Genomic DNA, 25,787 nt, shown 5'->3' with positions numbered 1-25,787 from the left:
CACTAAGAAACAAATGGAAAACAGAATAGTCAATTTATTTTCTAGCCCCAAACAATAAACCACATCAAGACATTCAGGTAAAAATCAGATGTCCTAAGTAAACATACATGGGAAACCACTCTAACGGGCAAAAGAGAACTTTGACACCTCCTTCCTAAACTAATTTAATTAGAAGAAAAGCAGTAAGGTGTATGCAGTTTTTTTAATAGAAGAAATAATGAATATGTTGATATGGTAAAGTATCTGTATAGAAAACATTTTCCCAAAACAGCAATTATTTTTAAACTTTAGTATTCTAACCTTTACTCCAGTTCTTCTAAAAAGATGGATGGGATGTATATGCCAGGCTACTTAATTCCGAACCAGTCAGCTGCAGATATGGGTCAGTGGTATAGTGTTTCTCAAGGTTTGCCTAGCATACCAAGGCTCCGAGTTCAATTCCCACCTTGTAGAGGGCAATTCTAACTATTTGCATTGCCTTGAGTCTTCTTAATCTTGAAGACTTCAATTCTTATCACATTAAGAAAGAAAACTAACTACTCAAAAGCACAAGCATAAACTTCATTTATTGTCCAGCAAAAAAAGTCAAACAGAAGAAGTCAAGTGGAATAGTTTTTTTAAAAAAATAACTTCTATATCCTAAATATATCAATACTATTAATAATTAATTTAACTACTAAGATTTATTTAACAGAAAAATAAGCAAGAAAGAACGAGTTATATAATAACTCAATTATTTGAGCATAACTTTTTCTTGAGAGACCACAAAGTATATTTTGAAAATTTCTGTTGGGAATAATCATTTTGTGAGCATAGAAAAATATTTTATAAAAAATTCATTTAACTACAATTATAACATATATTAAATACTTAAAATGTAGTAGTCAATCTCAAGAATTTCATTTGGTAATCAAAAATATTATGCATAGGCAGAATAAACCAAGCTTTGAGGAACCTCATAATCCAACTTCTGAGGTTGGCTGTTCAACAACACAAAAGTAACAGTGGAAAGGCCAAATGACTTGAATTTTTAAACTAAACTTTAAGAAATGATACAAACTGTTAGTCAGAGTGACTTTAAAAAATTAATTATTTGAATACAATCCATCAGAGACTTCCCAGTCATTAGTTCAGGCAGAAACTAGAGCAGAGACTCAAAGCACTTCCTCAACCACATCACGGCTGGGATTTCATTATTAAGAGACAGAACCAAAACAATTTTATGCAAAGAGAAATGTCAATAGGTAGAATAAAAAAATAACTCTATAACTAAATCCTAAATCCTAAACAACAGTCAAGTATCTAAGGACCGGTCCAGAAAAGATAACAATGAGGAATGTATATCAGCACAAGTTTCTCTTTAAATGGGGCCTGGCTCCGGTGAGAAGACTGGAGAGAGCAGACCACAAGCAACACTGTCTTCTGGAACAGATAAAGCTAGCCAGGCTTCGGGCATGGCATAGGAAGGGCTCATGACTGCCCACATGTAACTAAGGCTCACATGTAACTGAGCTCTCATGAGGCCCACATGCAACTGAGGCTCTCTGGACAGGCGATGGCTGCTGGGTGAGGACTAGCCGGCTTTCCTGAGAGCTGAGCTCCTGGCAGGCTGCCCGTGCTCCAGTGGATGGCCCCACATGCAGAAGTATAGGAAAGGCACAAATTGGAAAAAGTATAGGAAAGGCACAAATTGGAGTCCATTAGTTATTACAGTTTTTTTTAAATGGGGAAATATGAAATTGGGAGGGGGAGGGCAGTGGGGAGAGATAGATCTAAGAAAAGTTAAGGTGAAGACTGTGGGGTGAATTTGATGAAATATATTGTATGAAATTCTCAAAAATTAATAAAAAGCCAATTAAAATCAAATAATGATGTGATATATCACTTTTTGGGGCAAAAGCAGTTAATAAGACTATCAGGCATTTAGTAAATATCGATGACTTTTGGCAATTGAGAATTATAAGACAGATATAGCCAAATCAAATCAGGATCTTCTTAATTTGCCTTTTTCAAAAACAGCGAATACAGAGCACCCCAGTTTCCATAGGCACAGCAGCAAACAGAATGGGAACACAGTAATATTAGAATTCTCCCTCTAATCACGGAAAATAATAAACTACAAAGCTGCTTAGGAAAAGCATTCTACACTCTGCTGACTTACTGAATTATCTTAGTTCAGTGTCTCACTGGGAAGAGGCAAAGGAGAGGCTAACCAATGACTTTCTGGGATATGGAATTGAAAGGATGAGTTTAGCGCAATCAAACACAAGCTTTTCACCTCCTACCCTCAACCAGCACATCACGTCTCTCTCTCTTCCCAATGGCTCATCTTGTTCCTTCCTGCTCTCTTGAGAAACTGCTCTTTCAGATCCTCACTCACTTGAATTACTAGATGCTTACCTGGCTGATCTTGCTACCTTTTAATACATCACTTCTCAAACACGATCCCCAAGAGCCCTGTCCACACATTCTTCATAGAGCTGTAACTTTTAAGTCAGAGTCATATATATTAACTTTCCTGGAGTCACAATCACACATCTCCAGTCTTCTCATGGCTAAGTAGAGAAAATCCACTATTTCCTAAACATGGCACACTAGAGCCTACATAGCTGTCTAATATCATGTGACAGTGGTCCATGTGATCACTGGAAACATCACATTGTGGTCTGCTGGTTGTTTGCTAGTTGTTTTGAGGGGAAATGTGGTTTAAAGTTACATACTTCTTATGTCATTCTTCAGCTGAGTGGGGTCCCTGTCCCATAAGACTGGTACCCTTGAAATAAGTGGAGAGACCAGTTTCCTTCACATAGCACAGAAAAAATGGTATAGTAGGAGGTGGCTGTCTGTGAGTTAGGCAGAATTTTTACCAGAGGCCACACGTGCCAAGATCTTGATCACAGACTTCATGTTTCAAGAACTCTGAAAATGAAATGTCCACGGTTTAAGCCTCTGGTCTGTGGCACTCTGCTACGGCAGCATGAGCAAACAAACTACTGCAGACTGCGCATCGTTCGCCTTTTCTCTTCAGGTAACTAACCGACTGAGCAATTCAAATTCCAGCTCAACTGCCACTCATTGCTAGTCTTCTGATTCCGCAGAGAAGAGTAAACTTCTGCTCTTTCTCACCAACTGCTCGTGTACATCTCTCACTGGAGGGCTTAAACCTGTGTTCACTTGTTTACACGTGTCCTTGTGTGAACATTCACAACAGAGACCCTCAACTTTCATTTCTGGCCCCAAGATCTAGCATGGACACGAGCCACAGTGCTACAAAAATTGATGAGTCCAACAAATGTCAAGCCTAGACCAGACCTTAGTGACACAAATTATCTACAGATGTACGAATAGGAAACCCTTTTCAAAGAAACTAGGTGGTGGTGGTGGTGCACCTGGGAGGCAGAGGCAGATCTCTGTTAAGTTCAAGGCCAGCCTGGCCTACAGAGCTATTTCCAGGACAGATAGAGCTGTTAAACAGAGGAACTTTGTCTTGAAAAACAAAGAAAGAAAGAAAGAAAGAAAGAAAGAAAGAAAGAAAGAAAGAAAGAGAGAGAGAGAGAGAGAGAGAGAGAAGGAGAGAAGGAGAGAAGAAGAGAAAGGAAAGGAAAGGAAAGGAAAGGAAAGGAAAAGAAAAGAAAAGAAAAGAAAAGAAAAGAAAAGAAAAGAAAAGAAAAGAAAAGAAACGAAACGAAACCAGGGTATTTTTGTAGGAGCCAGAGAGGTCAAGGACACCAGGAGATAGTTCACAGATATCAACTAAGCAGTGCTCACAAGGTTCAGGAGACTGGGGCAGCAATCAGAGCTTGCATGGATCTGAGCTAGGTCCTCTACACACACACACACACACACACACACACACACACACACACACACTAGCAGTCCCTCCTAACGGTGGGTGTCTATGACGCTTTAGTCTGCTCTTGGGACCCTTTTCCTCCTACTGAGTTGTCTCTCACAGCTTTGATACGAGGGTTTGTGCTGAGCTTGTTGTACCCTGTTATGCTGTGCTCAGTGGTTAGCCCTGGGAGGCCTGCTCTTTTCTGAAGGGAAGCAGAGGAGGAGGGAGAAGAGGAGGAGGAGGAGGATGTGGGGGAAAGGCAAGGTGAGGGTGGAGGATGGGAGAGGTGAAGTAGGGGAAACTGCAGTAGGGATGGATTGAAAACAAAAAGTAAATTTAAAATAATTCTCAAAAAGTTCAGTAAATCACTTAATTGACATACATGCCTCATTCAAATCTTTACATATGGTAATGAGAAGAACACAGTCTCAGATAGCTGAAACATTACTAGTCTTTAATTCATAACTCTTGTACACTGGTTTCTGCAGGGATAGGTGATTTTATTGGTAGTTCTCAGTTACATTCTAAATCAGGGATCTGCCACATATTAAATGACTGTATTTATGAAAATATAAGTTTTACTGTCACTTTTTGAGTCTATGATTACCCCAGAGCTACAAAAGAACCCACAAACCACACAAACTAACTGCACTGAAAGTCTAAAGCATTACTTCCTATCTTCCCCTTAAGCTTGCTGACCCCTGTTCTAAGTAACAGGCTAACAGACAAGATTTTCATATCATCAGAGAAAATTAGCATAAATACCTCTGGCCTGCTTTAGTAGGAAAGGGGGGCTTGTAAAAGTATATTCTGTAGCTAAAACAAGTAACAAAACTCTGAACGCATGGTCTTTCAATGCACCCTTTTATGACCCAGCAAGACAGGAAAAAGAAACAGGAATGTAACTGAACGAGAAACATAAGCTCCATGGTCCTTGGGAGCCACGGCAGATTTCATTTCCATCACAATTACATCTAATGAATGTTTAAAGTATTGTAAGTTAGTTACTGAAATATAAAACACCAAATTATGGACAGAAAGGATGGTTAGTGGTTAAGAGCGCTTCCAGAGGATCTGGGTTCAATTTCCAGCACCCATATGAATGCTCACAATTGTCTCTAACTCCAGTTCCACGGGGCCAATGCCCTCTCTGATCGCTACAGGCTCCAGGTCCCAGGCGCTGGGCCCCAGGCACCAAGCACACAGGTAATGCATAGATACACATGAAGGCAAAACAACCCTACAGATAGAATAAAATTTATTTCATTAAAAACTCACCAAATTAATTATAAACAAAAATTCAGTGCATATTGCCACCTAATGTATGCTCTCAACAGAATGTGAGCGCATGGGTTTGGAGGGATGAAAGGGGAAGGGGAAATGATGCAATATATTATAATAGCAGAAGAATTTTAATTACAATTTTTAAATACTGCATCATTGCAAATAAGGATCATTTTATTCAGCCCTTTTGCTATAAAAAATGTGAAGCGATCAGATCTATTTTAACAAAGGTGAAAGTCTACAATGAACAAGGACAGACATGATATGTGTGAGTCAGTGTGAAACTTCACTGACATTTCCACTGAAATAAGACAGAAGGATTCAGAAGGGAGCTCACTGACAAAGATTTGGCAGGAGGGTCAAACATAAGAGCTCTAAAGTTTAGTTTTTAACGTGTGAACATCACGTATGTCCTGGGAGCTCAGTCACAAGAAGGCCCTGCCACAATCAGCTGAGGAATCCACATTCAGAGACCTGAGGAGTCACCTAAAACACTGCAGCAGTAGTGTTAACTTTGGAACGTCACCAAGACTGGGAAAAATACAATGTATAAAACACAAATTGTTTGTGTAAAAAGTAATAACAGAGGGTACATGCAGAGATGTGTGAAATGACTAGACACAACAACCACTTCACTACGTCTGCATACAGTAGTTACATAAAAAGCCATTTGTTTAGTTTTCTCTCCCCCCACCTTTTTTTTGTTTTGTTTTTCTTGCCTAAAATTTTCTGAATGAATCTTCTGTTACTACTACCCAATTTTTTCCCATTGGCACAATGAAAAATCAAGACTTACCCAACAAGAAGAAGAAGTGCGCAAATCACAACAAATCCCACAGTGTACTTGAGTGCCGTTTTAATTTGCTAGAGGGCAAGGGGGAAAACATATCACTTAGCAAGTCTTTACATACAGAGGTATTATGACACTCCAATAATGCTCTCTTTCCTAGCAAATATACATTTCAAATCAAGAGCACAAAGTTTCAATTATTGGACAGAAAAGCCTTCAAATTAAATTTAAAGAAAACCATAATCAGTTTTTGCATCTTACGTGTCTTTGCAAAAGTCTAAAATATGGAATGGTTAGACCTTTCGAAAAGTACATGCTGAAAGCATAATTAGGTGAAACTGTCAAAACAGAAAAATATTCCCCAAAATGAACAACATTCAGTACCCATAATAAAAACTCTTAATACAATCACCAAAAGCAGTGGAAAAATAAGCAATATTCTTTTTGTTTGTTTGCTTGTTTTTATTTTTTTGAGACAGGGTTTCTCTGTGTAGCCCTGGCTGCCCTGGAACTCATTCTGTAGACCAGGTTGTCCTCAAACTCAGAGATCTGCCTGCCTCTGTCTTCCAAGTATTGGGATTAAAGTTGTGTGTCACCATGTCTGGCTAAGAATAAGTAAGTAATAGTCTTATGCATGTACATATGTAGGATCCAGCCATGATTAGCTTAATAGAAACGGAGCACCCAAAGGAAGTAACTTCCAACCATTATCACTTGCCAGGGTTGGGCCTGGTCATGAAAAGCTAAAGGGAGGCCTGGGTCTCAGTAATTTACCCTAAGGCAATACTTGGTTTCAGGAAGGCCCTTGGCTGCAGGAAGGACCACAAACTGAGATTACCCAGGCACCACCCAAGAACAGACCATCCAAAGGAAATGCCTAATGTTTCAACTATTGTAGATAGGATCACCTGTCAGCACACATTCACCAGGTCACCCCTAGACAAATGTCAGGCAATCAGGGGTCCTGAACCTTAGAAACCCCTCATCCCCACCTTTACTACTATAAAAACCCAACTCTAACTGTGCTCAGGGTTCTCCGATTATTCCAATACATTGGACACACGGAGAGACCAAGTTTGCAAACTTGTATAAAATAAAGGCTCTTTGCTTTTACATACAGGACTCTGGTCTCCTTGTTGGTTTTTGGGGGACTTCGCAGATCTGGGCATAACACATACAAGTTTATGTCCATAAAATATAAATACAAAACAACTATATAAACACCTATATGTTATAAATCACTATGTGTTCAGATTGGCAATCCTCCTGCCTTCTCCTAAGTGTTGCACCACCACCATGTAGCTTGTGTGTGTATGTTATTTAAATCTATGCACAACATTTATCATGACAGGCACTGGTCTAAGCATTTATGTAAGTTAATTTACCCAATCCTCACAGCAAGTGTACTGTAGGTAGTCTGACCTCTAGGTTAGAGACAGGGAGCCGAGCCGAAGAGCAGAAAAAATTAAGTTTTTCCTGTATCACCTACGTCATTAGGGTCTAAACATGAGCTAGAACAGAATCAATGCCATTTTTTGAAAACTGAGGAAGTAATCTCTGACTGAGACGAATACTCTCGAGTGAGACAACTCACAGTGCATTTACTGGTGTCATCATCGTCCTTCTCTTCATAGTAGAAGTAGACGAAGGGGATCCAGAAGAACACACAGAAGAGAATAACAGAGTACAAGGCTGTGGGGAAGAATAACAAATGGCACAATCAAATTTACCAAACTGATATCCTGCAATCCTAACTCTGTTAGGATTCAAACAGTCTGTCCTCTTCCCAGCCCAATCAATCAACAGATAGATTAGAATAATATATGTAACAACACAAGTTAACTTCTAGGCAATGGATAACAAAATTAATGATGGCAACTGTGGAAGCTAACATGCAGGTTCTTATTATGTGTACAGTACACAGACGTGTACACTATCTCATTTCAATTATTATGTGTACAGTACACAGACCTGTATACTGCCTCATTTCAATTATTATGTGTACAGTACACAGACCTGTACACTGTCTCATTTCAATTAACTTTTGTACTCATTCCAGCCCAACATTTACCAGCCACTCTGGCAAGTTAAACACTAAGCTAAAATGATACCATAATTTTTATAGGAACAATTTTTCTATGCTAAATATAAACACATAGAATTAGCACACTGATCTTAAATGAAATAAGGTAAAGAAAAGGTAAGAATAGCACTAAATCAGTAAAACTAGGTTCAGAGTCATTTGGCAAGAATTATTTTTTCACTTTAAAATAATATTAGATTTGAAATATTTTCAGATAGTAAAATATTTAATTCAATAGAAAGCTTAAACCATGAACAACGATCCAGTACATTTATGAGGTAAAGAAAACAATGTAAGTAACTTTTGGAGACTTTAAGATCCACCAAACCTGTTTTTCAAATCTGTGCATCAGCATTTTCTGGCACAGACATAAATCCAGGAAAAATAATAGCAGGACAGCCTTATAAACCAGTTACCAAGCAGCAGCTACCACATTACTCCATACAAGGGAGCAAAGCTACCTGCTCACACACTCAGAATGATGACTGTACATGAGAAAATAACAGGTTGACTAGAATGCAGAGAACCCTGTGTACTCCTGTAGGAATGTGAAATGTTACAGTTACCATGGAGAACACCACAATGATTTCTCAAACTCTGAAAGTTACAACTGCTGTGAGTGAGAATTATACTTCTGTGTATGTATCCAAAAGAAATAAAAATGGTATCTGATTTACATAACTGCATCCCGTGCACAAAGATTCATTATTAATAATGGCAAAAACACAGCCACAACCCAGGGTCCGCTAACAGACAAACAGTGAAGTACAATATAGCACATATGCAAAACGACTATTAGTCAAAATACATTACACATACACTATAACATGGATGAATCTACAATCATGGCACTAACTGAAACACACCGCTCACAAATTAGACACACAGAGACCAAAAGCACTCTTAAAGATGCTCATTGTCCTGATCCTCAAACAAATCAAGCTAAATTATTTGTAATGATTAAAAATCTGCCAACAGCCTGAGTATACATTTAGACAAAAGATATACAGCGAGCCGGGCAGTGTTACACAGATGAAGTTCACAGACCTTACACTGAGTAAAACAAGTCCTGGACACAAAGGTATGACTGATAAAGAAATTCTACAAAGTAGCTAAACTAGTTTCATGGGAAATCAGGAAAAAAAAATGGAGAAGAAGAAGAAAAAGGGAAAAAGAAGAAGAAAAAACCTTGTCTAGGGCAGTGACTGACAGGGAGGAAAACTCAAGAGAAAAAGACTTCCGACACTGAACATTTCTCCAAGGCAACAAGAATCAGAAGAAACTGCAGAGACTGTATGCTCTATAGGTAGTGGTCACAAAACACACTAGACACTTTCCCTAAATGCTAGTTACCTGAAATCCCAAGCTAAACCCTGTTCTCTGTCAGGTTATTTTTCTTCAGTGCCCTTCATCAGGATTTCGACCTTTAGCTCATAAACGCTGACCTGTAGAGGTGGAACTAAATCAACGTTTATTCCTGGGTTATTTCTATCTCCCAGTCATCTTTCTATATCTACAAACAGAAAAGGAAAAAAAAGTGTCTTATACTGTCACGAACCAGAACTGTTTCATTTAAAGATGTGCCTTGGACTGTCACCTGTCAGCAAAGGACGTCCTCCTTCACTCCACGTCAACACCCTATCAATCCTGACACCTTTATAACTCCACATCAACACCCTAACAATCCCTACACCTTTATAAAGTGTACTTTTACTTGTGCTTGGATTAGAGACTGCCATTAACAAATTACAGGAAGCAGGTTTTGAGCTAAGAGGCCTATTAATATCAAAGATTACATTAACAAATAATTTTATATGCATAGAAATTGACACAAATTAAACTCATGGTCTTTTAGGAAATTTAAATAAATTTAATACATATGAACCAGCAAAACAAGCAAACAGAGAGCGACTGGCAAAGACCACATCCTAATCTCTCACACTGTGTTTCTTTAGATACACAAAAAGCAAGAAATCTACCTTATAAGTGCTTTGTGTCACTAGGGGCCAACACATGTAAAATGAACTTAAAGACACCAAGCTTCTGAAGTATTCAAATTCAAGAGCGCTTTCTTCCTGACTACCAGTAAAATGGTTAACCTTTAACCCAACGCACTATGATAAAGGTAACAGGTAAATCTTTCTGCATAGAACTGTAATCCCAGATAATTCGAAGGCTGAAGTACCAAGATCATAAATTCAAGCTCCTCCTCATCCCCCATCTAGCTAAAATCAAGTTCAAGAACACCTTAGACAACTTATTGAAATCGTGTCTCAAAATTAAAGTTTAAAAAAAAAGCACAGAAATTTAGCCCGGGGTTTGATGCTTGCCTGGCCTGTCAAGGTCCAGTCCCCAACCCTAAGAATAATTAGTCACCACAAAACTTTTAATTTTGGAGGGTCAAAGTACAAAGATACTATACTCTGGGAATAAGAACATTTTCAAATTTCTTCAACATTTATCCTACTGAAGAAACACAGGGGGGCTGCACTCCCAACACCCATATTCCTTTCAGCTTCTATTCCCTTTCTCCTGCTTCCTATTGGAAATTGATAACACAGTGGCTTAAAAGAACTCCAGTATCATTTTGTACTTGTTCTGATCTTAAGGGACTATGAACTGAGAATGAAGAGCAGAGAAGAAATGAATTTCAGACTCTTATGACAAGACATACCAGCCCTGGCCAGTCTCCCATTCCAGCTGCTGTGATAGCTGCGATTTCCTGGTCGTTCTGCGGAATGAGACCAAAACGGTCAGGAAGGACTCACACTTTGCTCCCTGTAAAGAGAGAGGGTGAAAGCGATGCCTCACCCTCTACTGGAAGCATTCCCAAACAGCTTCTAAGAATTAACAACCACCACACAGTTAAGAAAGTTTCATAACGAAAGACTTGAAAACTTCCTGCTGATAACAGACTACTCATTAAGGGACCGGGAATGGTGGTATAAACTGCCTTTTCCCTTTGGTAATTAGTAACCCACAGGATATGGAGGGGAGAAGCCATGCTGTGCTCTGTGATCCACGGCATTCTCCAAGAGAAAGATTTCTCAATTCATTTTATACAGCTACCTGAGTCTTCATACTTAAACCTGACAAGAATAAGATAAGAGAAAAATCACAGGCCTGTATCAATGCAAGTTGCCTGAAGAATTCTAAATGAGAGAAGAGCAAATCAAATGCAGCAAAGAACTTTTTAAAATGCCACCATCTTCACCAATTCTGATTTCCTACGACATACAAAGTTGGTCAACTAATAATTAACCTATATAGTATGTATTACGTTTAAAAGACATAAAACCCCTAAGTGGAATGATCCTCTCCATCAAGAGAAAGACTCTAGATAATGTGTTTCATGACTAAGCAACATGAATATGCTTCAGCCTTCACTCCTGAGGTAGGCAAACACCTAAATAAAAATGCAGAGACCTACTCTAAGGAGATTATATTTCAATAAGGAAAAGATGCAACATCTCAACTCTTGGGACATACAAGTCATTTGCATAAGGAGAACATAAAGAACGTAATCAGGTCACGCTGGGATTACATTACAGAAGACTCTGGCTTCGGTTTTGACCACCCGGTCCCTCTCTTTCTTCTAGAGACCCCAGCTGTCATGCTGTAGTATGGCCTACAGAAACGCTGCTGCACAAAACTCAGGCTGCTGGTCAACAGGCGAGGGAGAACTCAGGGAGCGGATGCTCAGGAGGACTCACACCCACAGATAGCTCCCCAGCAGCTTTCCAGGAGGCCCAGCTGAGATGCATCCAGATTCCTGATGCAGAGAAACTGCAACATAAGGGCTGTTTTTCACACCGCTAATTTCTCAGCTACTTTGCTAAATGTAAGAGATAAGTGAGATAAATTCAGAAAGAAGAGCAAAGCCACTCAAGCGTTCTCCTATATATGCACTGAGAATACAGAACGGTGAGTAAGGTTGTTGGCGAGTATCAGCTTGGAATTGGTACAGTGAACAAGTCATTTTGTTCATGATTTTGTTGTTGTTCCCTCTTTATAGTATTTATTCTACAGCTCACACTACAAGGTTATTTTTAAAAGAAATAATTGATAATTAAATAACCAGAAAAAAAGATTAGGCAATTTCTGTTGTTACTTCCACGTTGTCAAGCAACTGAAGAATAGGATGTTTGCTTCAAAGCTACACAGACATTAGCTGAAATAGCAGTAGGCAGGAACAAGGCAATAAACTTTACAAATAGGTGACTCTCAAGGCCATGTTTCACACAATGCAAAGAAACACATTCCAATTCCTAAGTCTTTGTCTTCATAACTTAGCCTCATTTTCCTTTTTTTCATCCTCAAATTAAGCATAATATTCCAACTACAGAAAAGCACATAACATGATAAAAAACAAAAGTTAAGTAGTTAAGTTTCATGTTATCATGAATACCTGAAAGGCTAATTTGGCTCACCGTTTGGAGAAGTCAGTCGAAGAAGGTGGATTAATGTGAGAGGGCGGTGGGGCTGCCAGATGGCGGAGCATGGTCAAACACAGTGCTCACTTCAAGGCCAATGGTCAAGGAAAGGGGGGGCAGGATGTCAGGTACCCTCGGAGGGCACACCCCAATGACTTTTTTCCTAAAGCCATGGTGCCTCCAACTAATAGTTTCCAGAAGAGTGGCCTCAAATTTCCAGCTATTTAGCTACTACACTGGCTGTTCACCATACTTGTCTCTAATGTCAACAAGGAATGTACTCTGACAAAACTCATACATTACACATGCCAAAGGAAAAGAAGTAGTAAACTTAAAGACTTGTGTACTATTACTATGGTCCACATTTAGAGCACTTCTGTAAGAGGCTGCCTGTGGCAGTCTGCAAGTAATGCCCAACTGCTTCCCAATCTGAGGCAACCGCTGATACAGAAATTTGGCTTTTCATACACGTGGAATTACTCAAGATCATCGTTTTCATCTGGTTTCCTCATTAAGCTCAGAAGTTGTTTGTTTTTGCAAATGCTGACATAAAAAGGAGCATGCTTCAATGGCTGTATATCTATCTCTCTTGCAGGTATTCAGCATTTGCAGCACCAACGGCAGAACACTTGGCCAGGTGTAGAACAGTCCTAGCAGCTTGCTGATCTCTAACTTAGCTTCCTGAATACACAGTCCACTGTAAGGGCATGCATTTATTTAAGCTTCACCAGCCTCGGGCTACTGTGAACACATGTGGCTTGTGGGCACTGCCTGCTTCTGTTAGGTAGATTCTAGAAGTGGAACTACAGGGTCACATAAGAGATTAACCTTTTCAAGAAAATTACAGGCTGTTTTCCAAAGCAGTGTAAAATTTTACATCCCCAGCGGCAGCATTCGAAGACTCTCTCTATACTTGACAATATATGTATTATAATCTGCTATGGACTTGAACAGCTAATGCTCCCCAAATTCTAAAAAGTATTATGAGTATTAAAAAGCCATGAACCTGATCAGGCACCCCAGCAGAAACATCTCCAGTGTGAAGTGAAGGGGATGAAGGCGAGATGACATTAAGGTAGACAGACAGACCTCTCATCTCCTACAGGACTAGATCATTCAGGCCCTCATGAGGAACTTGCTTGTTTAAACCACCAAGTCAGCTGTATTTTAGGAGACAGGTTCAGCTAAGCAGTCATCTCAGCTGAGGTATTGCATAGCTCTCTAGAAATATATTTCTCTAGTGATTAATAAAGCCAGCATTTGTATGTATTTATTAGCCATTCATTTATTTCTACCAGTAAGAATGCCTATTCAATATTTTGCTCATTTCTAACCAATCAGCTTGTGTTGTGAATGATTAATAAGCAATAGCATCAATGCACATTCTCTGTCACATGATTTACAATTATGTTCTTCCTGTCTGGCAATTATCTTTTTTCCTTTCTCTATGGACCCAAAAGAGGGCTTTAAACTAAGAGGTTCAAATAAACAAGACTAAAGATATGCACCACCACAACCAGCCAATCATGTTTTGTTTGTATCTTGGGTCCTGAGGTTAGAGCATATTATGTAATAACAGTCTTAACATTAATAATACACTAAAAATTATTATTATTACATGTTTTAGTGTATTAGCCCTTTAGCCACTATGAAAATTCCTAATTTGTCTCAGGTAATACTCATTTTAAAGTTCATCTTGTTTGATATTAATACACTTATTTCAACTGCTATAATTACTGTTTGTATGGCATCTTTTTCTAGTCTTTTTACTTTTCTTTTATTTGTAACCCTGAATAGAAGTTATCTATCTGAGAGTAAACTGATTAGAAGGATTTTATTTAACCCTCTATGTCAATCAATGGCTAATGTAAATGAAGTAGTACATCACTTACATTTAATATAATTTCTGATAAAGATATATTTACAGTTTCTACTTGCATCTCATCATTACTCCTGCCTTTCTCTTCATGACTCCCAGCCCCTCTCTTTTACTCTCTTACTTTGTATTAAATAATTGTTTTCTAGTGTAGCATTTTGATTTCTGATTTTTCTCAGTGTATATTTTTGGAATGATTTTCTTGGTAGTTGCTATAGCAATTAAATACATCCCTCAATTTATTGCAATTTAATCCAACTAATAGTCCCAGGGATATATATATATATATATATGTATATATATATATATATATATTCTTGTATAGTTCCAATTTTTCTTCTTTTTCTTTGTAATATTACTATTGAGTAGTCAGTTGGCTTGCCTATCTATTTATCTATGAAGGAATCCTAACACTGTAGTGTTATAATTACAGTTTTATGTAATGTTGAATCTTTTATAAAGATGAAAGGAGAAAATTATATTTATATTAACTACCTTACAAAGCTTTCTGGTGACACGTGTGTGCATGTGTGTGAATGTAGCCTACAGTCTAGTGTCATTCCATTCCATCCTTAAGGGCTTCCTTCACTATCTTTTTTGGGAAGTCCTGCAAGCAATTACTTCTCCTAAGTTTTGCTATAGAATGTCTACTCTGTCTTCATTTCTTGAAGGATAATATCAGTGCTTACCGGATCCTGAATTAACCTGTTCATTTCTTTCATACCTGGACTACTGGAATCCAGTGCCTTCTGCTGCCACTGTTTCCCATTAGGGACCAGCTACGAATCACACAAAGGCGCTCAGGAATGTCCCAACTTTCAAGACTTTTTCCCCTTTGTGCTACATTTTTCGAGTGACATTGCAGTGGTTCTCTGTTCTTCCTATTGGGGCTGCACTGACTCCTAAATGTGTGGGCTGGGTTATAATTTCCTCTAACTTTTTGCCCCTTCCTTCTCCTTTCCTTTTGGAAAGAGTCCGATCGCTAACACACAGTACTTTGAAGCTCTATTGATTTCTTTTCAACCTTTCTTTTCCTTGGATCTTCAGATTAGGTCATCTGTCTTCAAGTTCACTGAGGTTTTTCTCCTGCCATGTCAAACCTACCAGTGGGGCATTTCAGCAGAATTTTCATTTCCTCTATTCTAACTCCTCAACCACAGAATTTCTATTTGGTCTTTCAGAAATTATTTCTAGCTCCTTATAGAAAAATTTCCATTAGTCTTACTTCCCTCTAATTCTTTAAATTCTTTATGCTTTGAACCAGTTCACAGAGGCTGCTTTGAAGTCGGCCACCTAAATTTAACATTTAGAAGTCCTGTTTGATGAACGGCTGTACCCCTAGCATGGACGTTCTCTGAATTCCAACATTCAACACAGTACCATCTGAGCTCTGTATTTGGACAGCACTCACTCTGGGCCGCTGCACAGCTAGGAGAACGCTGTTCCTGCTTTGTCTCTTTGATCAGCCACTGTCTGCGTTAAATCTGTCAAATCTATTTCCACTAAGTGTCTTTATTCAGCCGTTTGATTCTTGTTTTAATTCCTGCTTTGTTTTGATCCTTTCCAAGCCTGTCTTTCTAGTGTCTGTCTTTGTGTCTGAGTAAATCAATGATCACCCAAAGACTAGAAAGTACTACTCAGAATGAGTGCCCGCAGCTGAGCGGTCCTTCTAGAGCTGCCTGTCTTTGTGGCCTGGCCTGCCTGATAGATCTCCAGTAATCAACTGGGGCTCCAGGCTGGGGCAGGAGGGGTGGCTAATAGTCAAGGACAAACTATAACTCCAACACAGTCAGCAGCAATTCTTAAACTCCCCCAAATGTAATAGACATTTGGTTTCTAAAGTACTTCAGTGGTAGAGTTTTATTCAATTTTAGTTCAATTTTCTATTGGGCGGGGGAATCTGCCAATCTTGTTACTTGACTATGGCCAAAACCCTACCCTAGGCTCACACACTAATGCAAATAATCTCTTCTTCCATTTACAAGTGGGAAACTCAATGAGCCGCCCTTGGTTACAAAGCAAAGAAATATTCATTTCACAAATATCTGCACCCCACTCTACACCTATTAAGATGTAACACACACTTCTGGGTATGTTCATGAGGAATTTTCAGAAGCAGATCATGAGGGCTCTGACCTAACCAATATTTAATTCAATGATTATTTTAACTGAGTGGACTGTCAGCAGACGGTGAGACCTCAAGAGTGGCCCCCACTGGGGAATGCATGACTTGAAGAGGATATATTTAGTCTCAGGCCATTCCTGTTATTCCTCTGCATCCGAGCGAGTATGGGCTGAGAAGCTCTGCATTGCATACCCACCATCATGATGTTCTGCCTGATGTCAAGACCAAAGCAATCGATTCGAACCTGGACTGAGGCCTCTGAAGCCTGAGCTTAAGTTGTCCTGTAAGATTTATTTTTTTAAAATAAATGTTTCATCAGATGCTGATACAGATACCTAGCAACAGATACTGATGAAGATATAGATATTGATGGCATGTCTAAACTTCACGGCTGAAAGGGGCATGGAGAACCAGCACAATGGTATACACCTGTAATCCCAACATTTAGGATTCTGACTTTAAAGCAAGCTGGACTACACAATGAGATCCAGGCAAAAAACAGCATCTCTCTCTCACACACACACACACATACACACAAAAGAACAGAAAGTACATTTATAAAGAACATGAACTGTCAAAGATTCTATGGGTCATGAATATGAACAAAGTTTAACCCATTGGTCGTGCTCAGAATTTCTCCCATGGCTACAACAGGCCACTAGCAGTAACTGCAAGGCTCAACTAGGGATGGATCTGCCTCTGAGCTCACTGTGTTGTCTAGTCTATTCTATTTCGTACTGGCTATGTCTGGAAGCTACTTCATTCCCTTATTATGTGAGCCATTCTATACAAGGCAGGAGACTGCAAGGCAGCATGCTTAATCAAAACAAGGGAGAGATAAAAACCAGGATGCACAAGCAAGGCAGAAATTCATCTCTTAAAGCCCCACCTCAGAAGTGATATGCCATACTTTTTGTTTGATTTTCTTTGTTAAAAACACATTACTAGATCCAGCACACAAGAAGAATGGGCAACAAAGGGCACAGATCTGAGGAGGCAGGGAGGATTAGCATCACGGACCCTCTTAGGCATTTGCATACAGAAGAGCGTTGTATGAAACAAAGCCAGCGAGGTTTAGGAGATGAAAAATGCCAGATCCCAGAAGGCCCAGTGGGTTTCAGTTACAACTCACTCCTCCTGTGCCTGAAAATAGGAAAGTATTTCAGGGCTCCGAGCAGATGAGGACAGGATCACTGTTGTTAAATAATCTTCAAGATAACCATGTCATGAATACTCTGGGGCAAAGGAGAGTAAAATGACGTATTAGAAAGCTGCTGCAATAACCCAGGATGAGACAACAGTGCCTTATGCAGTAGAGTAGCAAGAAAGTAGTGAGTAGCAGTTGGATTTTGAATTAATTGGGATGATCAAGCATAAGAAAACATCTTGCCTTGCCGTATTTGATATACAAAGTGGGGGGGGGGGTAGTGATATCTCCAAGATTTTTAATCTGAAGAAACTCAAACCCTCCAATTTCTATCCATTGCAAACAGGAAAATCAAGAGGTCTAGCAAGCTGAAGGTCAGTTGCTTTAGCTGTGCTATATTTGAAGTGTCTTTGACTTCTTAGTAGAAATTTCTTCAATAGTTACAACTGGAATATGAAGTTCAAGAGATATCTGCACCAAGATTTGAATCTGGAAGTTAATGAGTCAAGCCACAGTATGAAACAAGTAAGAGACGGAGATAAAGAACTGGTCTGAAGATTAAACAGTTTAAAATAAGCCAGGAATTAATTGAGATAAAGAACAAGTCAGAATATTAAACCCTGGGGCACTGCCACATTAAAGAGGTAGGCAGCAGAGAAGACAGCAAAGACCCAACCAGGAACACTCAAAGGCATAGAGGGATGTAAGAAGAAAACCTGTAGGCTCATGTGTCTCTGAAATCTCAAGTGGGCAAGCTCTGTGACTTCCAGGGGACCAACTGACAGTCTGTTCGGATGTAGAATGTGCAGGTCACAAAAATGAAGATTGTTTCAGTTTTCCTAGCTTCAACTTGGAGACAATGAAAACAATTTTTACAAGAAGAGGAGAGGAAATGACTTCGGAATATCCTGGGTGACTGACAACATTTTCTTTTAAAGAGGTGAAGGGACAGGGGACAAGACACACCGTTTTACCAAAGGGACTTTACAGACCTGAGCCACAAACAACAAATCTTCCCTTATCTTGTCTGGAAAGCGCTGAAATACATCACTACAGACATTTCTAAAATAAAAAACAGGCATAAAGATGAACATGAAGAAGACTGTAGGCTAATGCTTTCAATATCGACTTTTCCCATCACTAATCTCTGATAGGGTTTGAATGAACATCAGGAGGAACACCTACTTATCACTTATTTACATGTTACTAACCATGTGTCTACAACCTTAATAGTATGGAACTGGTACTATTTCAGCATTTGCAGGGAGAAAAGTCACAAAATTCTGATAAATCCTATGAGCTTTTTCAAACAAGATTCTAGGAATTATAAGCCCTGCTAAACCTTACATACATGCCTTAAGCTCATGTATTGGAAACCTGGGCCCTAATACAGCAGTGCCAGAAAGCAGGATTTGATGGAAGATACCTAGATTACATACTCATGTGTGTAACACACATTGCTGCCATTATCTTAGGAGTATGCAGATTGTGGAAGAATGGGTCTCTTGTGCTGTTTGCTCTTCTGTCACAGGATGATACAGCAGGAAGGTCCTCTAGGTGCTAGGAATTCTATCGTGGATTTCCCTGGCTCTAGTACTATCACCCGACGTATTTCTGTTCAATACACTCAGTCTCACTGTTCTGTTAAAGTAACACAAGACAAGCAAGACTAATTTCAGGTTCAAAATACACAGGAAAAGGATGGAAAGATGCCTAAGCAGCTGGGAACACTTGCAGAAGGTTCCCAGCACCTGTGCGGGGTAACTCACAATCAAATGTAATTCCAGTTCTAGGGAATTCCATGTCTTCTTCTGGCCTTAGAAGACACCTGCATACTTGGTACACACACTGGGCATACATGTAAACACACAAATAAAATAAATACACGGGAAGGACTGCAGATACAATCAGCAATTAACCAAGAGGAAATGAGGACCAACTTCCTGGACACTCTCTCGGGTACTCAAAGTCTGACAATGAAACACAAAGTGAAAGCTGCAGGTCTACTTTATCTTCCCTTAGTTCCGTACTTACTACGTATGTGTCTACCCTGGCAATTCTGTTCACTACAGAATTTCTCCATAGGAAAAGAAAAAGAAAGACAGAGAGAAAGAAAAGAAAATAAAGGAACTTAATAATCTGGAATTATTTACACTATAGGAGCATCCACAGAATGCAAACCAATAAGTTGACTAAATCATTTAATGTATACATAGATCTTATTAGAAGATGTGTTTCAGTTAGCTGAAGCTAAGAACAGCCATGTGGTCACTACGCTAACATGGCTAGTAAACTACAGAATATTAATGTAACAGAAAGAAACAACAAAATGCTGTCACTTGAACTAGCCAGTACCAAGGAGGAGAAAACATTTAGAGGTCACCAAAAGGAAAACTACAGATGAACAAAACAAAATTCTTATGAATTCCCACACAGGATTTGCACATTCCTCATTTCTACAACCTCTATAGGCATCCAAAACCTGAGCCAACAGCTGGGGGGGGGGGGGGTGAAGGCCAGGGTAATACATTTAAATGAAATAATATAAGGAGGTAGGTGGTAAAACGGTTGGCTTTGCCATACTAGATTTTCAAGTACGATTAAAGCAACCACCAGACTAAAGGCAACAGTACAAAAACTTACAATGAAGAAATGGTAGAAAGCTAAAGACAAGAGTCAATCTGAAACTATTTAGAGAAATAGACCTGAGGGACAACGGTAATTTGAGTAAGAATGAACCACAGAGACTCCTACATCTGAACATTTGGTTCCTGGTTGATGGAAAAAGATTGGGAGGTATAGACTTGCTGGATGAGATGTGCCACTAGGGTGCCAGGTCCCAGGGTTGTTCTGTCTGTCTGTCTGTCTGTCTGTCTGTCTGTGAATAGGATATCAAGTCTTAAGTTGCTGCTCTAGCACCTGCCTGTGTGCAGCCATGCTACCCACCATGATGACCATGGATTAAACCCCTGAAACTGCAAGCAAGTCCCTAGTTAAATGCTTTCTTTTTTAAGGGTTGCCTTGGTCACGGTGTCTCTTCACGGCAGTTGATCAGGGACTAAGACAAGGACAAGGAGAACTCTGTACCAGACCTTAACAGAAAAGTCAAGCGCAGCTGAAAACTAAAGTGCCACATAACAGCAGTCTGTCACACTGCACAGAAGTATGAGAACAACGAAGAAAGATAGAGAAACAACAAGAAGGGGTAAAAGAACCCTTAAAGGGTCGCGGGTAAGAGGACGCCCCAGGTGGAGCTTCTGGATTAAAGACCTGTGACCGGAGAGCAAAGGGGCAGGACCAGCAGGTGACCTTTTCAGTCTCCAGCAAGTTCTAGGAAGAGGAAGTGAGTGGCAGTAACCCCCACTAGCTGGGAAATACCCAACTTCTGACCACCCAGCAGCACTCAGCCTTACTTGTGGAAACTTTCTATGAACAAACAAAACAAAATTCTATGAATTTCACAGATCACTAAGAACATGGTCTCTAGATTGGAAGGTCTGCAGGTGTCCCCACAGGGACTGTTCGGCCTGCAGCACAGGCGCTGGCTGGCCTGGCACTGGGATAGGACCCGCCCTTCCGCTGCACTAACACTGGAACTGAGGCATGATGCCGGAACAACTGGATAAACCTGCTGGCTTTAGGAGGAACGGCAATGGTGGGTCCAACTATACTTGTACTCGCTGTGTTCTTCAGAGGGCGAGAAGGCTGGAGACTGCATTCAGTGTCCCCCTGGAAGCAGCAAACTGCCTCTTAAATACCCACCACTGAGGATGGAGCTTTCAGTGCTCCGTGGAAGAGCACAGTAAAGCACACATCTCACAACAGCACAGCAGGATGTGTGTGATTGCAATTGTGAGCCTCGCTGTCCAAAATTTTAGTCCTATCCCCCCCCCTTTTAAATTGGAGAAAACAGATGGGAGACAAACAATGGTTACCCAGGTTTGAGTGGATCGGGCAGATTAGCAAACAAGGGCATGGGATGCTGTGCACAGTGGGGCAGCTGTACTTCCAGTTCTTCCACAGTCTAAGGAGCCTAAAAGCTGGGTTCGGCTTAGAGAAGATCTATTAATCTCAATAGTCTAGGAAAAAAACGGCAGTTAAATAATTTGCAAGTAGATTTATTTTTTGGTATTGAAAACACACACTCCAAGACTATACCAAATAAAATAGATCTCAGTGATTCAGTATTATTGTCTGCAGCCTCCAACTCTCCCCACACATGCACACAAGATGTCATAGGAAGAGCCACTCACTTACACCACGGTTTCTCAACATGAGTGCTAAATCAGAATCATTACTTTTTACTGCTAGATTTCCAAGCTGTCTATCAGATCCTATGGTGGTGTGACTAGCAATGGCCCCCCAAGACTCATATGCTTAAATGCTTGCTCACCAGGAGTGGCACTATTTCTTAGGAAGTATGGCCTGATTGGAGTAGGTGCGGCACTGCTGGAGGAAGTGTGTCACCGGGAGTGACCTCTGAGTTCTCAGATGGTCAAGCCGTCTCAGCTGCTGCCAGTGATTCCAGATGTAGAACTCTCAGCTCCTTCCCCAGCACCACGTCTGCCTGTAGGCTGCCACACTTCCCACCATGACCATAATAGACCAAACCTCTGAACTGTAAGCCAAGCTCAATTAAATGTTCTCCTTTACAAGAGTTGCCATGGTCATGGTGTCTCTTCATAGCAATAGAAACCCTAACTAAGACATACACACTAAATCAGAATCTCTCCGGAACAACTCTCAATTATTTAAAGATCCCAGATGATCATGAAATTGCGCTGGGGTTTTAATACTACTAATTATTCCCACAGGTCACATTCCCAGAGCCACTGACTAGAAAGCAGCTTAGCTCTCTTAACAGCAAACAGTCACAGCTAAGGTTGTAACATGCACTTTGGGCACTGCCACTCACTAACAGGATGATCACTAACACCAATTTCTCCATCTGTAAAAATAATGGGTCAGGAAAATTCATTGAGATACTAAGTGTGAGAGTCCACAGTGCATAGCAAGGGTAATGTTATGCCTGCATCATGAGCCTTTTTTAAAGGTGAACCTTTAAACATAAAAAAACATGTTTTGAGGTTGACATATTTTAAAACAGTCAGAAATGGAACTAAAGGGGCTAATAAGCAAAGTTTAAACATCTGAATATTTGCCCAGAACTATAGACAGGGATGGATTAGATTTCTGTTTCAAGGCTACCTGTGTAGCTTTTTAATTATTAACTCTGTGTTAAAGTTTTGAGTTAACTTTTTGTTACAAAGATTACAGATTTTTAAATAAGTCCTGAGCTCAAGTCCCAGCAACCGCACTGGTGGCTCACAACCACCTGGACTGAGATCTGGTGCTCTCTTGAGGAAGAGACCTGGTCAGCTGTCCTCATCAACTTAGACCATGAAACCCAAAATGGAGAAGTTCAACAGAACCACTACAAGGCTACCCATGCATGCTTCAGCATTGCCAGGGCATAAATTTCATTCCAATAAATTTATAAACCGATAATTTTTGGTTGTTCTGCTTTTGTTTTTCTTGTCTGCCTGTTTTTGATTCCAGATAGAGACTTTAAAAGCAAGTGTGTGTCTGAGAAAGGGTGGGCCATAATCCAATTTCAGAGCCAGCTTCTTAACAAAACAGAAGAGCACAAACCAACTTTAATATGATCTATATCCAACTGACATTTAGATCCCTATTCTATTAGTTTTAATGGCCAGAACGTCAGAGATAAATTTTGAGTTTGGGTGGCTGGCTGCAATAGTAACAGCTGAGCTGTAACCAAGACATACTGAACACACTAAACTCATACATTCAAGACCACTCAGACATAAACATGTAGTGGCAACATTCATTCATTCCAACACTAAAACAGACAAATTTTTTTTCACTTTTTTAGCTATCATTTTAAGGAGAGGTGCCTTGTTACCTGTTGGCTCCAATTTTCATGGGCACTGGAGTAAGCTGCCCCACAAGCCCAGGCACTGCATTCTGTAACTACACATTGTCACTGAATTATTCCAAGCTGCAGCTCTGGGCAGCAGTGATACTCGGCTTAAAGGAGTGGCGGGCGCAGCACGCCCATAGCAGAGGGAGCTTGTCAGCTTTTGTAAAAGAGCTACTTTAAAAATCAATCGATAAATTAATTAATTAATTAATTTTAAAAAACATAGCAACAATTAAGCAACTAAACAAAACTACAGACAAATTGACAGACATGGACAGACCGTTGCTCTAAGGACAACCAACAGAACTCCGGAAAATGGTCAAGTCAAGGGAGTGGGAGTCTTGGCTTCTGTCCCAGAATGTCAGTCCAATTTGTGTCAGACACAAAACAAACAGTCCAAAAGCAACAAAACAATGCAAATTCCTCCTGGCCATGGAGGAAAAACTAAAATCGAGATGCCAACAGATGTTTTTTCAGCACGCCTTATCTTCTGCAGAGAATTCAGCCCTCCACCCCCATGGCACCCCACTATTAGTAATGATTAGCTTACTTCCTCTGCAGTTAAAATGAGACCAGGACACTTTATCTTTGAGGAGACAAAGACTATCCTTGGGAAGATTCAGAAAAATACTGAAATCCTTCTCTATAGGTTGACAGAATCAAATTTAAAAGTCTGCCTAAAGCAATAGCCTTGTTTACAAGTGTCTTGTGACCTTGGTAACAAAAGGTCATTGCTGCCTCGCTGAGGCAGCCAAGTTCAATGATAAGACATGGTTCCTAGACTCAGAGTTCACTGGCAGTTTGATTATCTTGTCCTGGGGCCTACAGGGTGGTGACTATACTGTAGCAAGGGCCGACACAGTCCCTGTAAAGGAATGTTTAAAGAGGTTGTTTCTATCATTTCAGAGGATTTGTAGAGAAAACTTAGAACAGAACTGTTTATATCTTATCGTCTATTGTTACTATATTAACCTGAAGTATTGAGCCACATATTGGGGACGTGAGGCTCCTCTCCCAGCTGACTAGGAGACTTCTGTTTACAGCAGGGCTCATCATTTCTTAAAAGGCATTACTATTTTTTTCTCTCTCTCTCCTGGAAGCAGCCGGGATTTTCCCCAACCTGCACTATGTTTTCCTCTTAAACTCTAGTAAAATGTTCTGCAAGCTCAAAAAATAAAAATAAACAAGTAAATAAAAAATAAATACACTCTATATAAATACTATGAAAATCTTCTAAAACCTAAACTAAAGAAATTTCATGGTTCTTATGGATCAGGAGGAAAGACACAAGGCAGAACCAAAAGTACTGAATTACTATAATCCAGTAAGCCTCTTGGAAAAAGAGTCATTCACTTAGGACCAACAAAACAGTTCAGCGAGTAAGGGGTGTGACCCCAACTATGCTGACCCAATTTCAACACCCAGGATTCCTATGATGGGAGGAGTGAGCCACATCCTGACCTGATGTGCACACGATAGCACACACACACACACACACACACACACACACACACACACACACACACACACACATTTTCTTAACTATTCCTGCATTTGAAACGTCTGTTTTTTTTCAGTTTCCAATATAACCTAGTAAAATCTTATTAACATCTTGATTTACTGATTTAAAAATGGCATCCCTTTCCAGAATATACATTTAAACCATATTTTAGGAAAGCCTGAATCTGGGACTATCCACACAAAAGGAAGCATTTAGGTGGCTCTTTACACCTTCTCCAGTCTAATACCAAATGAGAGGAGAAAGGGAAAGAGGCCAAGCCATCATGGCCCCTGGATTAAAGCTGGCAGAGGAGAAGAAGCTCCCCAGAGTGCACTCTACTATCCTCAAGTCTCTGAAGGAACGCTAGAAAATACAAGTATCAATACAGAGTACAAGTGGGGGAAAGGGCTCATTTAACACAACACAGGAGATTTCAAATAACTTGATTAAATTATCCTCAACAAGTGTTACAAGTAAAAATTAATGAACACAGGGGAGGTTTAAAATGTCTTAGAATATTAAGAACAAATGCATATTCCTCGTGTTCAAAACTATAATCTTGTAACTAATATCAAAATTAAGAGTCTTCATTTAGTCTCACTCTAGATTTAATTGGCAGGTGGAAGAGAAAATGAAACTAAACAATACTTACTATAGTAGCCATACAGAACAGTGTTCTCAATCTGGACGCTGACATTGGCATTTGCCCACTCCTAGGATAAAAGGGAAACAATAAGTGTATTATCTTTAACAACAGTTATGCCTAACA

At 39.8% G+C, this 25,787-nt stretch overlaps 1 protein-coding gene across 1 annotated transcript in view; it reads right to left on the bottom strand.

The window, feature by feature from the left end:
* The window catches only part of Lmbrd1 (LMBR1 domain containing 1), a 91,050-nt gene that overhangs the window by 48,415 nt on the left and 16,848 nt on the right, over positions 1–25,787 (bottom strand). The window contains exons 3-5 of the mRNA XM_048430444.3: positions 25,671–25,731; positions 7,504–7,601; positions 5,916–5,983 (exon numbers count right to left, since the gene is read on the bottom strand). Of these exons, the coding sequence (XP_048286401.3) occupies positions 5,916–5,983; positions 7,504–7,601; positions 25,671–25,731 (227 nt within the window). The remainder of the gene's footprint in view (positions 1–5,915; positions 5,984–7,503; positions 7,602–25,670; positions 25,732–25,787) is intronic.

The sequence above is a fragment of the Myodes glareolus genome, chromosome 18 (genome assembly GCF_982192425.1).
Source record: "Myodes glareolus chromosome 18, mMyoGla1.1, whole genome shotgun sequence".
Classification (NCBI taxonomy): Eukaryota; Metazoa; Chordata; class Mammalia; order Rodentia; family Cricetidae; genus Myodes; species Myodes glareolus.
Note: the sequence above shows the minus strand (reverse complement) of the source record. Positions and strands in the feature narration are given on the sequence as shown.